Here is a 12,019-nt window from a genome sequence, read left to right as displayed (position 1 = left end):
GAGGGAAGTCTACCTTCCACAGTGTAAGGAAAAGGCCAGAGTCTTATAATGGGGCTTCCTCTGCACAGAAAGACAAATCGAGAGTGGAAAAAGCTTCCCTGCTAAAAGGCAGCAAGTGTGGACCCTGACGGCAGGGTTTGATTTGAAGAGAGAGGTTCTCTCCCAGGTCCTGTGCCAGACGCCACCCTACCCAGGGGATCGCGGGTCAGATTGTTTACTGAACACATCTTATGATCACCAGTGACTGACTATGCATCTGAAGAAAAAAAAAAAAAAAAGGAACTAAATTCTGCCCATTTCTCTTTCCTTCTTCTCCTCCACTTAATCCACATTGCTCGGGGCTGAGCATGACCTGACACGATGTCCCTTTGTGGAGAGTTCAGGTCAGCCGTTCCCCCCGCCACCCCTCACACCCCGCAACACCACCCAACTCACTCGGGTGGTGGGATCTCCTGGGGACCACAAGTCCTGCATTCTGTTCTGAATTTCAAGACAGTTTTTGTTTGAAAAGAGGTTTCTTTGTGCTTTGCTCAGATAAAAAGTTTGAAGAGGCAAAAAAGGAGAAGAGCGCTCTCGTGCAGCAGGATGAAAGGCAAATTCTTGATGTTTAGGTCGACAAGATGGAAGCAGGATTGGCTGGTGGCCCAGGAAAATTCCAATCAAGACAATTACATTCTGCCTCCTCCGAGCTCCCCCTGAGTTTCAGCTCACTGCTGAGTGATTCTGTTTCCGGTAGCCTGGCAGATCGGCAGCTGTTAGGAGGCTGCCTCCTGGTCTGCACCTCCAACCTGCTCCCCTCCGCTCAGCGGGGGAGGGGCGCGGGGGTGGGGAGACGCCAGGAGCTTTGCAGAGGAGCTGGTGGGGGGGGGGCGGGCTGCCAGCCGAATGAGGGTGGAGGGGCCCGGACCCTCGCAGTAGGGCCCTCAGTCATTTCAGAACTCCGCTTAAATTCAAATTAGCCAAAGTGCTTTTCCAGGTGATGTCTTCGACACTAGGAGCGCACTAATTGCCCTGGCAATTAAAGCAGAGATTTGTTCCCTGCATGGTGAGTGGGATATTTACCTGGGTCTTGGAGCTGCTCCCAAAAAAGAGAGCACCCTGATGGGAGCACAGTGGTGAGACAGCAGGCTGGCAGTTAGAGAGAAGCCAGCCCAAGGAACCCGGGAGGTCAATCTCGAAAACCTCCCTGCCCTCGGGTGGTTCTGGCTTCAGTAACCTTCATGAAGGCAGTCCTGGGACTCTTTCTCTCCATTGGAGGCCTTCTCTCTGAGCACATCCCTCAGGGCACCAAACTCGGCCTCCGGAGCATTCGGCCAAAGCAGAGGCTCCTGCTCTAACCTGAATGCCCCAGACCTCTCTTGAATGCTGTTATGAGTTGAATTGTGTCCCCTAAAAAAATGTTGGAGTCTTAACCCTCAGTCCCTGTAGATATGACCTTATTTGGAAACAAGGTCTTTGCAGATGACCAAATTAAAGAGGTCATTAGGGTGGGCCCTAATTCAAAATGACTGTGTGTCCTTATAACAAGGGGAAATTCGGACACAGAAGCAGGTACACAGGGAGAACGCCATGTGAAGATAAAAAGCAGAGATTGGGGTGCTTCTTCTATAAGCCAAGGAATGCCTAAGATTGCCAGTGAACCACCACCTTGCCCCAGGCATCCTCATAGCCCCCCCAGCCAAAATATTGAACGAGACTTTTCTAAAGTCTTTGAGGTGGCAGACAAGACCGAAAACTGACAATTTTCATCAAGGCACTTTGCATGTGCGTACTGAACACCCAGCAGGTGCCAAGCACTGTTCTAGGCACTGAGGCTCCAGAATAAACAAGATAGACAAGAGTCTAGTCCCTGTGAGTTACATTCCAGTGGGAGAAGAAGCAAAGAAACACACAGGATCCTTCCATCCTGAGCGCTATGCTCAGAAGTGAAAGGGATGCTGGAGAGGAAACGCCACATGGGATTGAATCATTCGGAAACACCTCACTGAGGAAGTGAAGTTTTAACCAACACCTAAGTGACCTAAGCCATGTGAGGATCCAGGGAAGAGCCTGCCAGCAAAAGCAGCAGCCAGTGCAAAGGCCCTGAGGTGGGAGTAAGTTTGATGTGTTTCAGGAGTAGAAAAAAGGCAGTACAACTGGAGTGAATTAGGGTAGAAGTCTTGTGAGACAATGTCTGAGAAGCAGAGAGCCGTGCAGGGGACGATCAGGAGTTTATAATAGGAAGCAACAGGCAAATTTTAAGCAGGAGAAATGCTTGGTCTAATTTATGTTTTGGAGACTAGATGTGGCTATTACCAGAATCCACAGCCCCAAGCGCCTCCACAGGGCCCCCCTGGACATCGGTCTTTGTCTTCCCCTGGCTTGCTGATGAGTTACAGAGACCAGACCAGCTCCTATCTACAGGGAGGGTTGACCTTGAGTCATCCCTCCTAGAGGTCAGGCTTCAAGACCCAGGGGAGGGGCCTGAGTGGCTTAGTCAGTGAAACATCAGACTCTTGATTTCGGCCCCGGTCATGATCTCAGGGTCCTGGGATCAAGCCCCACGTCAGGCTCCATGCTCAGTGGGGAGTCTGCTTGAGGATTCTTTCTCCCTCTGCCTCTGCCCTCCCCACCCCCCACTGCTCCTGCTCTCTCTCTAAAATAAATAAATCTTTAAAAGAGAGAGAGAGAGAGAGAGAGACCCAGGGGAGCAAACCATTTCACTCCACCCCATTCCTAAGACCTCTCCCTGTTGCCAGGTGGACTGGGGAGACCTCAGGCCCTGAGACTGTGACCCAGCCTATCCAAAAGATGTCACTGGAGGCTCTTGGTGTAACCATGAGAAAGAATTCAAGGACAGACACAACACAGCGATGAGCAGTACAAGCAGGAAAGTTGATTAAAGCAAAAGTACACTCTGGAGACTTGAGAGCAGGCAAGCTCGAGGGAGAGCCGTGTCCACTGGGGTTTGGGTCTCCATGTTTTATTGACAGTTGTTAACATGGAAGTGGAATATTCATTACTGGGGGCAGGGATTTCTTGGAAGCAGGGTGGTTTCCTGTCACAGCACCCTTAGGGAGGAGATTTAGTAATGTAGTCTAATAAAGGAATAATGTGAGCTTTGGCCTACTTTGTCAGCCATCTTGGGCCTGTCTGGTTTGATCCAGTTTCTTGTGGTTTTGTTCTCCGGTGCTGCCAGGTCAGGTCAGACTTCTCACTTTCTTGTAATTGGTCATGACTTCCCCTTTGCTGGCCTCCAGGGATCCTGTAAGAACCTAACTAACTGCTTACTCTAACATTCCCAAGCCCTCATTCCCAGCATTGACCTCTTTTGGCATCATGGACCTGGAAAGTGTCTGGTCCCTTCAGAGACAACACTGGCCCCTATCCACAGTGCACAGGTCCTAAGGCCAAAAAACTCTAGAAAACAAAAATCATAGTTTCCAAAGTCTGGAATTTTTAGTTGTGAAGAGCAGTAGGTGGTTACAAGAGTCAACCTAAACCCTAACCCTAACTTCTTTTTTACTCTAATTCCATTCAGGCCACACACCCCACACCGGGTCGGTTACCTTATCCCAGCCTCTGCTCCTGCATGAGATTGAGTGGCATAGGGTCCAGCTCAAGCCCATTCTTCCCACCTGCCCCTGTATCCAAGCTCCTCTCTCCATCTGACTCCTCTCTCCATCCACACAGCACGTCCAGAAAGCACAGAATCCGGCACGCTAAATCCACACTGAGTAAAGAAACATTTGTCAGAAAAATAAGCTGCAGAGACATAAATCTGCTAAAAGATTCACCTAATTTGCATCACTAAACAGAACACTTCTCACTCTGAAGCAGTTGCACTCAGATTGATTCACAGTGTTCCCGTCTTCCCCAAGAACAATTGGTGTATACTTGCCTGGCATTTGCAAATTAGAAGTCTCCTGGAGGTTTTCTCAGAACAAATGGCTGGTCCACGTCAAAGTTAAATTCAAGTCCCAAAGACACAACTTATTAAAAATTCTTTAAGTAGCAGTTTTTCATGGCTGCACCTTCTTCCCCTGCGAGTTATTTGTGTTGTTTCTGCCAAAAGAAGCCTGAGGACATGACCAGTCCAGGGAGAGAGAATCAGCCCCTCTGGATCATGGGAGAGACCTCGTGCTGGTGGTCTCTCCTTTGCACAGGAATCTCTGGAGCTTCAGAGAGCATTAGGGGGTGCCATGTTGTTGGAACTCAGGATGAGCTTCAGAAGCAACAGGGAGTCCTCCCAAGGCTGGGCCCCTGTTTATGCACCAGGCATCACGCCATACACTTCACATGCATTGTCCTATCTGTACAATAACCTGAAATGTCGGTATTACTAAGCCATTTTACAGATGCGGCCATCAAGGCCCAGTGACACCTCACTTGACCAAAAACTTGATCATGGTCCCATTACAATAAGAGACAGAGCTAGGGCTCAGCCTGAGACCCGATCCCAAAGCCCATATTCTTCCCACTACATCACATCCCCTATGTGTTTACTTAATTTCCTACAAACCTTGCCACAGTGTCTATGCAGGTAAATCCAGGGGAAGACAGCTGATACTTCAGAATCTTGCAATCAACTGTCTTCTTTTAGGCTGGTGGCCAAATTTGATATTACCGTATTCCATCATAATCACTTAGAAGCTGTCTCTGATTTTTTTTCTTGCTGGAGTTTCCCTTACTTAGTTTCAAGCTTACGATAACTGGCTCATTTTTAAATTTCTAGGATACCCCCACATCCATTCAGGAAATATTCTAGAACATTCCCTGAATGGAAATGGAGCAAGTGTAAAGCGGGTTGATAACTAACTCCCATGTAAAAGTCTCCAAACCACCAATGGATCTGGCAGAGCAAAAGCTCAAGGGCAGCCCTGGGATTCAGTCAAAACAGGAGGCAGAGGGTCAGGAGATGTGGGCTCTCAACCCAAAGCTTGTTAAACTTCAAGGCACACGACAAATGCACATTATCCCATGTGATTTTGGTGATGACTAACTCTTTTTAGAGATTGATGCCCCCAAGAACCTGCGGGTGGGCTCGCACACAGCAACCAGCCTTGACCTCGAGTGGGACAACAGCGAAGCAGAGGTCCAGGAGTACAAGGTTGTGTATAGCACCCTGGCGGGTGAGCAGTACCACGAGTTGCTGGTCCCCAAGAGCATCGGTCCAACCACCAGAGCCACCCTCACAGGTGAGTACACCCTGGCTCCAGGGGCACGTCGGCTCCCGAGTCCACACTCTCACAGCTCTCTCCCCAGTCCACCCAACCCCCATCCAGCCATCACCAGATCCCACTCATTCAATCTCTCAAGTACCTGTCACATGTCTACTGCTCTCCATTGTCTGCTGTCACCTGGCCTAAACTACTACTAAGTCTCGTCTTCACCACTGCAAAAAGCCTCTGAATATTCTCTCCTAACCCCCACAATGTCCTCTTCACACCCTCAGTGATCTCTTCAACGATGCTGTCCCATTCTGCACACATTGCAGGGATTTCCCATTGCTCCTGAGATAACCCCCAACCCTAGTGCGGCCGCATCCCCTGGTCTCCCCTCCCTCCCGCATCCCCTGGTGCTCCCCCTGCTCCGGGACCACAGGTCTGCATTGGACAGTTCCTCAAACACCTTTTCCCTGCTGTCATGGGGCTTGGCGCACGCGGTTCCCGCTGCCTGTCGGGCTCTCCAACCACCCTCTTCACTGAGTTATGCCTGCTTCCCTGGTTCACTTGTCACTTCCTGGGGAGCCTGTGCAGTCCCCAGGTGAGGTCAGGTCATCCTGTCCTGCTGCCTCATCTCTCTGGTGACCACTGTCCTCACAGCGCCACTCAAGTTATCACTGTACACTTGTGGGTATGATTATTCCGTTGTCAGTGTCCACCTTAGATCCAAAGCTCTGTGAATGGGACCATATTTAGTTTTGCTCATTATTGTCTCCCCAGTGTCCAGAGAAGTGTTTAACACTAAGTCCTAGATAAGTGATGGATGGATGGATGGAAGGTTGGAGGGATGGATGAAAGAAAGTGCAAACATTCACTATGGGGGCATAGACTACAAGATAGGGTGAGAACCTGCTCATGCCTACACACCCCATAAAGAGTTTGAGTTTATTCTTGAGGGCAATGGGGAGTCATTGAGGGATTTTAAGGAAAGTGATATAATGATCCATATACGCAGCTGCTGCGTGGAGAGCGGGGGGAGCGGGGCAAGGTCAGGGGCAGAGATAGGTCAGGTGGCTCTGCTGGAATCAAAGAGTGAGTGGTGATGGCTCAGACACAGTCAAGACCCTAGGTCACCATGCCACATGGCTGGGGAGCACTCTCTGTCACCATGCGGATGTGGGCCCCAGCCAATGCTCCTCCCCGGCCCTTAGAACACACGCCCATCCAGGAAAACCTGCTTGCTGGACTTCACTGAAATGTGGGTCATGGTTTCCAGGTGAAGGAGACAGTGCAAAGCAGCTGCCCAGGGGCCACGAGTGTGCTCACAGAGACACTGTTTAACTTGTGTCTTGGCTTCCTGCGAAAGCATTTACCATCTTAGTAGACGAGGGACACATAGCACAGAGTGCACACAGTAAACAAGGGCAGTATCATCAAAGTTGCTTTCCTCCCAGATCGCCTTACAAAATGAGGCCAGTTAAAGTAAATATAATAAATGCTTTTTCCAGACAGACGCACTCCCAGAAGCCCAGCAAGGAGATGGAAAGATATGCTGACCAAGCAGGTTAATGGGGGTGAATTAAACATAGCAGGAACACACCAGCTGGCGTAAAGCCCTCTACAGAGAGATGGAGACATTCACAAAGATTAAGCTAAACAACAACAACAAAAAATTGAAATGATGCAGGAGGGAACTGAGTCTAGGTGCAACCCATCCTCGCCTAGAGCCGCAGGCTGATTTGGCAATTAGGAATTTACAAAAATGATGGCTAGTTGTTCAGAGGGAGGATATGCCATAAAATCATGAGTGGTATAGAGAAGAATCCAGACACATCCTCGTTATTATTTCCCACAGCTGGCAAAGAAGATTCTACTTTCATTCATCATCTGCCTTATTCCAGGCACCCTCACGTAATCTTTACAATGACCTCGTGACAGATGTTACCATTCCCATTTTATGGATGAGGAAATCGAGGCTCAGAGAGTTTGGAAACTTGCCCAAGCTCACAAAGCCAGCAAGGGGCACAGCTGTGGCTCAAAGGCAGCTCTTTGGAGACTTGCCAAAAGCCTCCCATTGCATGGCTGCTGGTGCTAAAGAACTGAAATGCAAAGGACGGTCAAGACATAAATGCTGTAGACTTACACGGAATGGAAAAATTATTATTGAGGAGTGGGCTTAACTAGGTCAATTTTTTGGTCAGAGTCAGGCTTGTGAAATAAAACTATAAATATATATTACACATAATTATCCTGGGGAGCTCACTGCTGGGGAGATTTATAAAGGCAAATAGCTTTATGTGATTTAAGAAGGAATTATAGCATGTAAGGAAATCAAGTGTGTCTGTACTTGCTGAGATGCGAATTACAAGGGTTGTTGGCTCTCTTGCTGCGGTGTCTGGGGGAAGAGAAGAACCGACCATGCAGGAGGGAAGGCAAAAGAGGGAGACGTTTGATCCCAGCTCTAGATAACTTGTGTTCTTCCCCTCACTCCCCAACTTGCACCCTAAAGAGGAGAGTTTTTCAGCCTCCGAGGCCTGTGTTGTGTTATGTTTTGTTTTGTTTTCTGGCTCCAAAGAAGTCATTTGTTTGCATGTATAAAGCAAGACCCTGGCCACCGGGTGCGAAGGGCATTTCAGGCTCACCTGTAGCATTTTGTCCCTGGCCAGAAAGAGAATGTAGAAACCTCCCACTCTCCCCATCTGAACCTTTCCTATCTCCTAGTCAAGAACAACTGGGGAACCCACAGATACAGAGAACAGATTGGGGGTTGTCAGGGGTAGGGGATGGGGGGGAGGTGGGCAAAGTGGGCGAAGGTGGTCAGAGGCACAAACTTCCAGTTATTAAATAAGTCATGGGGATGTAGTGTACAGCGTGGGTACCACAGTTAATACTCAACTGTGCATATGAAAGCTGCTAAGAAAGTAAATCTTAAAAATTCCCATCAAAAGAAAATATTAGAACTCTATGTGGTGATGGATGTTAACTAGACTTATTCTGGTGACCATTTCATATACTAATATTGAATTGTTATGTTGTACACCTGAGACTAATGTTTTATGTCAATTTTTATCTCAATGTTTTTAAAAAGAGAAAGAAAAATAATAGTAACTGAGACTCCTAGCTTAAGGTCCCTTTGTGTCTTGCCTGTTTTATTTGAATGCTTTGTTCTGTGGAACTTGTTAAGAGCCAGGACTTTGACCCTGCATCCAGGCACAGCCACTTCCTGTGTGATTTGGGATAACCAACTTAACCTTTCTAAGCCTCTGTTTTGTCTTCTGTAAAATGGGAATAATACCACTGAGCTCATAGTGTCATCATGAGGCTGATGAGGCTTTAATGAGATCATGTGTTTAACAAGAGTAAAGTAGTGCTTCTCACATAGCAAGCTCCATATGTGGCTGATGATGGTGATGATAAGGAGGAGGAAGAGGAAGAGGAGGAGGAGGAGGTCTGTGAACTAATGGCTGGGTTAGGACTTCCTGTAATGGGTGTGGCACAGAGCAGGGAATGTGCCTCTCACAGGGGGGTGTGGGCACCAGCAGCAAGGCATCACGGGGAGGGGGTTTACCCTCTCCCACCGCAGATCTTCCCAATCAGAGCCTGCATTCTAGAAGACCCCCGGGGGATTTAGGTGCCCATTAGTGGGTGAGAAGTGCTCATTCAGAGCATGGCTTCTGAAGTTGCCCACTCGGGTTTGACACCAACTTGGGATATGTGCGTTTGGGGCAAATTTCTTCAACGTCCCATGCTCCCATTTCCTGGTCCAAAGGACATGGTGTCTTTCTCCCGGGGTTGTTGGGAGGATGAAATGAAGTCACACATATCTGCATATACCAGCACTGCATGGAGACTGGTTCCTGGAGAACATCCAACAGCCATTTGACCGTCTCTGGTTTCGAATCCCCACTAAGCTCAGACTGGATGCTCGGCAACCTGGCCTCTGCCCAGGACAAGTTCACACTCCCATTCCTGTCTCGACTGGCTCTAAGCCCCGCCGTCCTGTGGCATCTGTACTTGCCGCTCCCCGAAGAAGCCCTCATCTTCACAGCCACCGTTTCCCCTCCGCCGTGGGCCACCGACCCTCGCAGACTCTCTGCGCCTCTGAGTCAGGCAGAGGGTTCGCAGCACACAGCCCCCGGCAGAGCCTGCCCCCCTCACATCCCTCCTCCTGGGCAGCACAGAGGACAGGCTAAGGCACAAAATGCCAAGCATTTCTCTTCCATTATTCTCTCCAGTCAATGCCCAGAGAATTCCCTCGGGAGTATGAATTTGGTTCTGAACCACAGACTCAGTGTCTGCAATGATTTTTTTTCCTCTGCTCCGGTGGCTTCTGTGTCCTTAATGATAACTTTTTTAGGCTCAGCCTCTCCCCTGGGATGATGTGTGCTTGGCCTGTGTACCAGACCTGGAATCCCAGAGGTGTCCTGAGTGTTAGATATTTTATGGGCGCATCAAGGGACCTTGAGGTTCGAACGGGTAGCACTTAACCAGGGACGGGCACCACGACTGTTTTCTGGGTAGCAGTGGAAAATAACACATCCTGTAGAAAACTCTGAGTAGAAAGGGGGGAGATGTGGGGGACACTGAGGAAAGAAGGAGATTCTCATTTCTTGACTGGAATTTGGTCAAAAAGCCCTGCCTCGGACCCATGCAAATGAGAAACACTGCTCTGTGTCTGAGGTGACCCCTCTCTATCTGTCCTCAGAAAGGCCTGCGGCTGGAGTGCTTTGCCAAGAGGGAAAATGGGTTTGTCCTCAGCTATCTCCACGTTCTTGCCTGGTGCCCCCCCATGAACGGGCGCCCACACTTGAGGAGCCCTGTGACCAAGAGAAAGGTCAAAGGAGCTGGTCCCCATGAGTATGTGAGCATGGGCTCTAACCCAGCCCCCCAGAGCCAGTTCATCACAGCCCTGAGCAACCCCCTGGGGTGTCCGCCTATGAGCCTCCTGACGGCACTTCCCACCCAGCTGCCCCTCTCTGCCTCATGACTAACTCCATCCCCAGGCCACAGGCTGCCAATCAGATAAATCATCCACCAGGCTTAGGAAACCCTTGAAGATTCCCACAGACATCACGGTACAACACAGGATTGCAAGAAAACAAAGACCCACAGCCAGACACACATGACACTCACACACACAGGCACACATTCACACACACACACAGGGCTGACACTGCAAGTCGGGCGTGTGAGGGATCACTTTCAAGGCCACTGGTTTTGCCGGGGACTTGGAACAGAAGCCTCTGCCCAAACCCACATTTTCTCCTGGGGCTTAAATGAGGGTCTAAGGGTGAGAAGGTGGGTTCCTCCAGGTGCAAAGGTAGATGAGCTTGTCCACAGGAGGATTTTCCATGAAGAAATCTGAGCCTCCCAGGGAAGTCCAGCTGGCAAACCAATGCTGACCAAGGCACTTGATGTTCACTTCACCCTGTCTGCACTCCCTGATGTGCCAGGGCACAAACACCAGACCAAGTGCCAGACCTTCAACTCCCTGAGGCTCTTCTGAGGAGGAGTAGGAGGAGTCTGGCAATGGGCCTGTGGCCAGGGCCAGACTGTGCTCAGCGTCCTTCAGGTGAAGTCACAGCGACCCCAAGTGGCCACTCTGGTAAGGCGCCCTCTGAACAAGGTGCCACCTTTCAGGGGCCAGAAAGTGGAGAGTGGGCCGCAGAGACCCAAGAAGAGAGAAGAGAAAGGGCAGAAGCCTCCACATCCCTCCTCCTCACAGAGCTGGCGCATAAGGGCGTCTGTCCCCTTATTTGTGTTAAAGGACTGGGGCCAGGGAACCAGGAGAAAACCAGGTGGGAGTTTTTCATCTCCAGCTTTGGCTTCTTCAGCAGAAAGTGCTTGTTTACAATGAAGACCCAGAGATGGGATGTTCCTGTAGGACAGAAGGTGATGAGCCATGTTTCTCATTAATCTCATTTGCAACAAGAGAGTTGTATTGAAGAATGTTCCTTAGTATTATTATTATTATTTTAATATAGGTTTGTGGGGCCAGTCCTTAAAGACAGCACACTCAAAAAGCAAGTAGATGGCCTCCAAAGCCTGATTCATTCAGGTAACCCTGGAGAAGCATCTACCATCACCTAGAAAAATAAGGATGGGGAGCCTGGGAGCTTAGACCCCCCATTATATTAAAAAGTAGATTGTTGCCCATCTGGTGTGATTTCAGGGGTTCTCAGAAGATCTTCTGTTGTCTCCAAATATTTCCCATCTATGTACCAAAATTCTACTGCTGGAACTTTTGCTATCAGGGGCCCTACATTAGCTCCCTGGTTTTCATGAATTATTTTACCAGATCCCCCTTTGCATCTATTATTCCTTCTGCCTGTGATGCCCTTTCTCTACCTAAATACCTCTGATCCTTCAAAACCCAGGTGAGACATCCCCTCGTAAGTCTTCCCAATGGTCCCAGCACCCTGGCTACACTGCTTCCGTGCGTCATATATTCCTTTCACTATGCTACGCACTGAATTATATTAAAAAAATCAAACCCCTTGACCCAAGACCTAAGAGTCTAGTGAGGAGACCGACATGGAAACTAAAGTAACAGCATAATAACATGATTGCTGTAAAAACTGAGAGATGGACTACAAACTCTTTGGGCACAAAGGGTCTTCAGGTTGCCCCTCCCTTTGAGAGCACATGTCCTGTAAATGCACCAACCCTCACCCCAGTTTGGAAGACTGGAGGTTCACAGTTCTCGGGAGACGAGCCCAGGGATTTGGAGATGGAAAGGTCCCTATTTCTATGGGTCCACTTGAACCCAACCAAGCCTGCAGATCCCAGGGGTCTTATTCATGTTTTTTTGCTGGCAAGAGGAAGCAATCTCAGCTGCTTGGGGCTGCTTCCCCCCACGACTTCCCTGCCAGCAG

The 12,019-nt window shown here is 49.3% G+C and overlaps 1 protein-coding gene across 2 annotated transcripts in view; it reads left to right on the top strand.

Annotated features, from left to right (window-relative positions):
- TNR (tenascin R) overlaps positions 1-12,019 on the top strand; it is a 419,528-nt gene that overhangs the window by 354,866 nt on the left and 52,643 nt on the right. For both annotated transcript variants that reach the window (XM_032393363.1, XM_032393362.1), the window contains one exon: positions 4,992-5,177. In XM_032393363.1, the coding sequence (XP_032249254.1) occupies positions 4,992-5,177 (186 nt within the window). The remainder of the gene's footprint in view (positions 1-4,991; positions 5,178-12,019) is intronic.

The sequence above is a fragment of the Phoca vitulina genome, unplaced genomic scaffold, assembly GCF_004348235.1.
Source record: "Phoca vitulina isolate PV1807 unplaced genomic scaffold, GSC_HSeal_1.0 scaffold73, whole genome shotgun sequence".
In the NCBI taxonomy this organism is placed as follows: Eukaryota; Metazoa; Chordata; class Mammalia; order Carnivora; family Phocidae; genus Phoca; species Phoca vitulina.
Note: the sequence above shows the minus strand (reverse complement) of the source record. Positions and strands in the feature narration are given on the sequence as shown.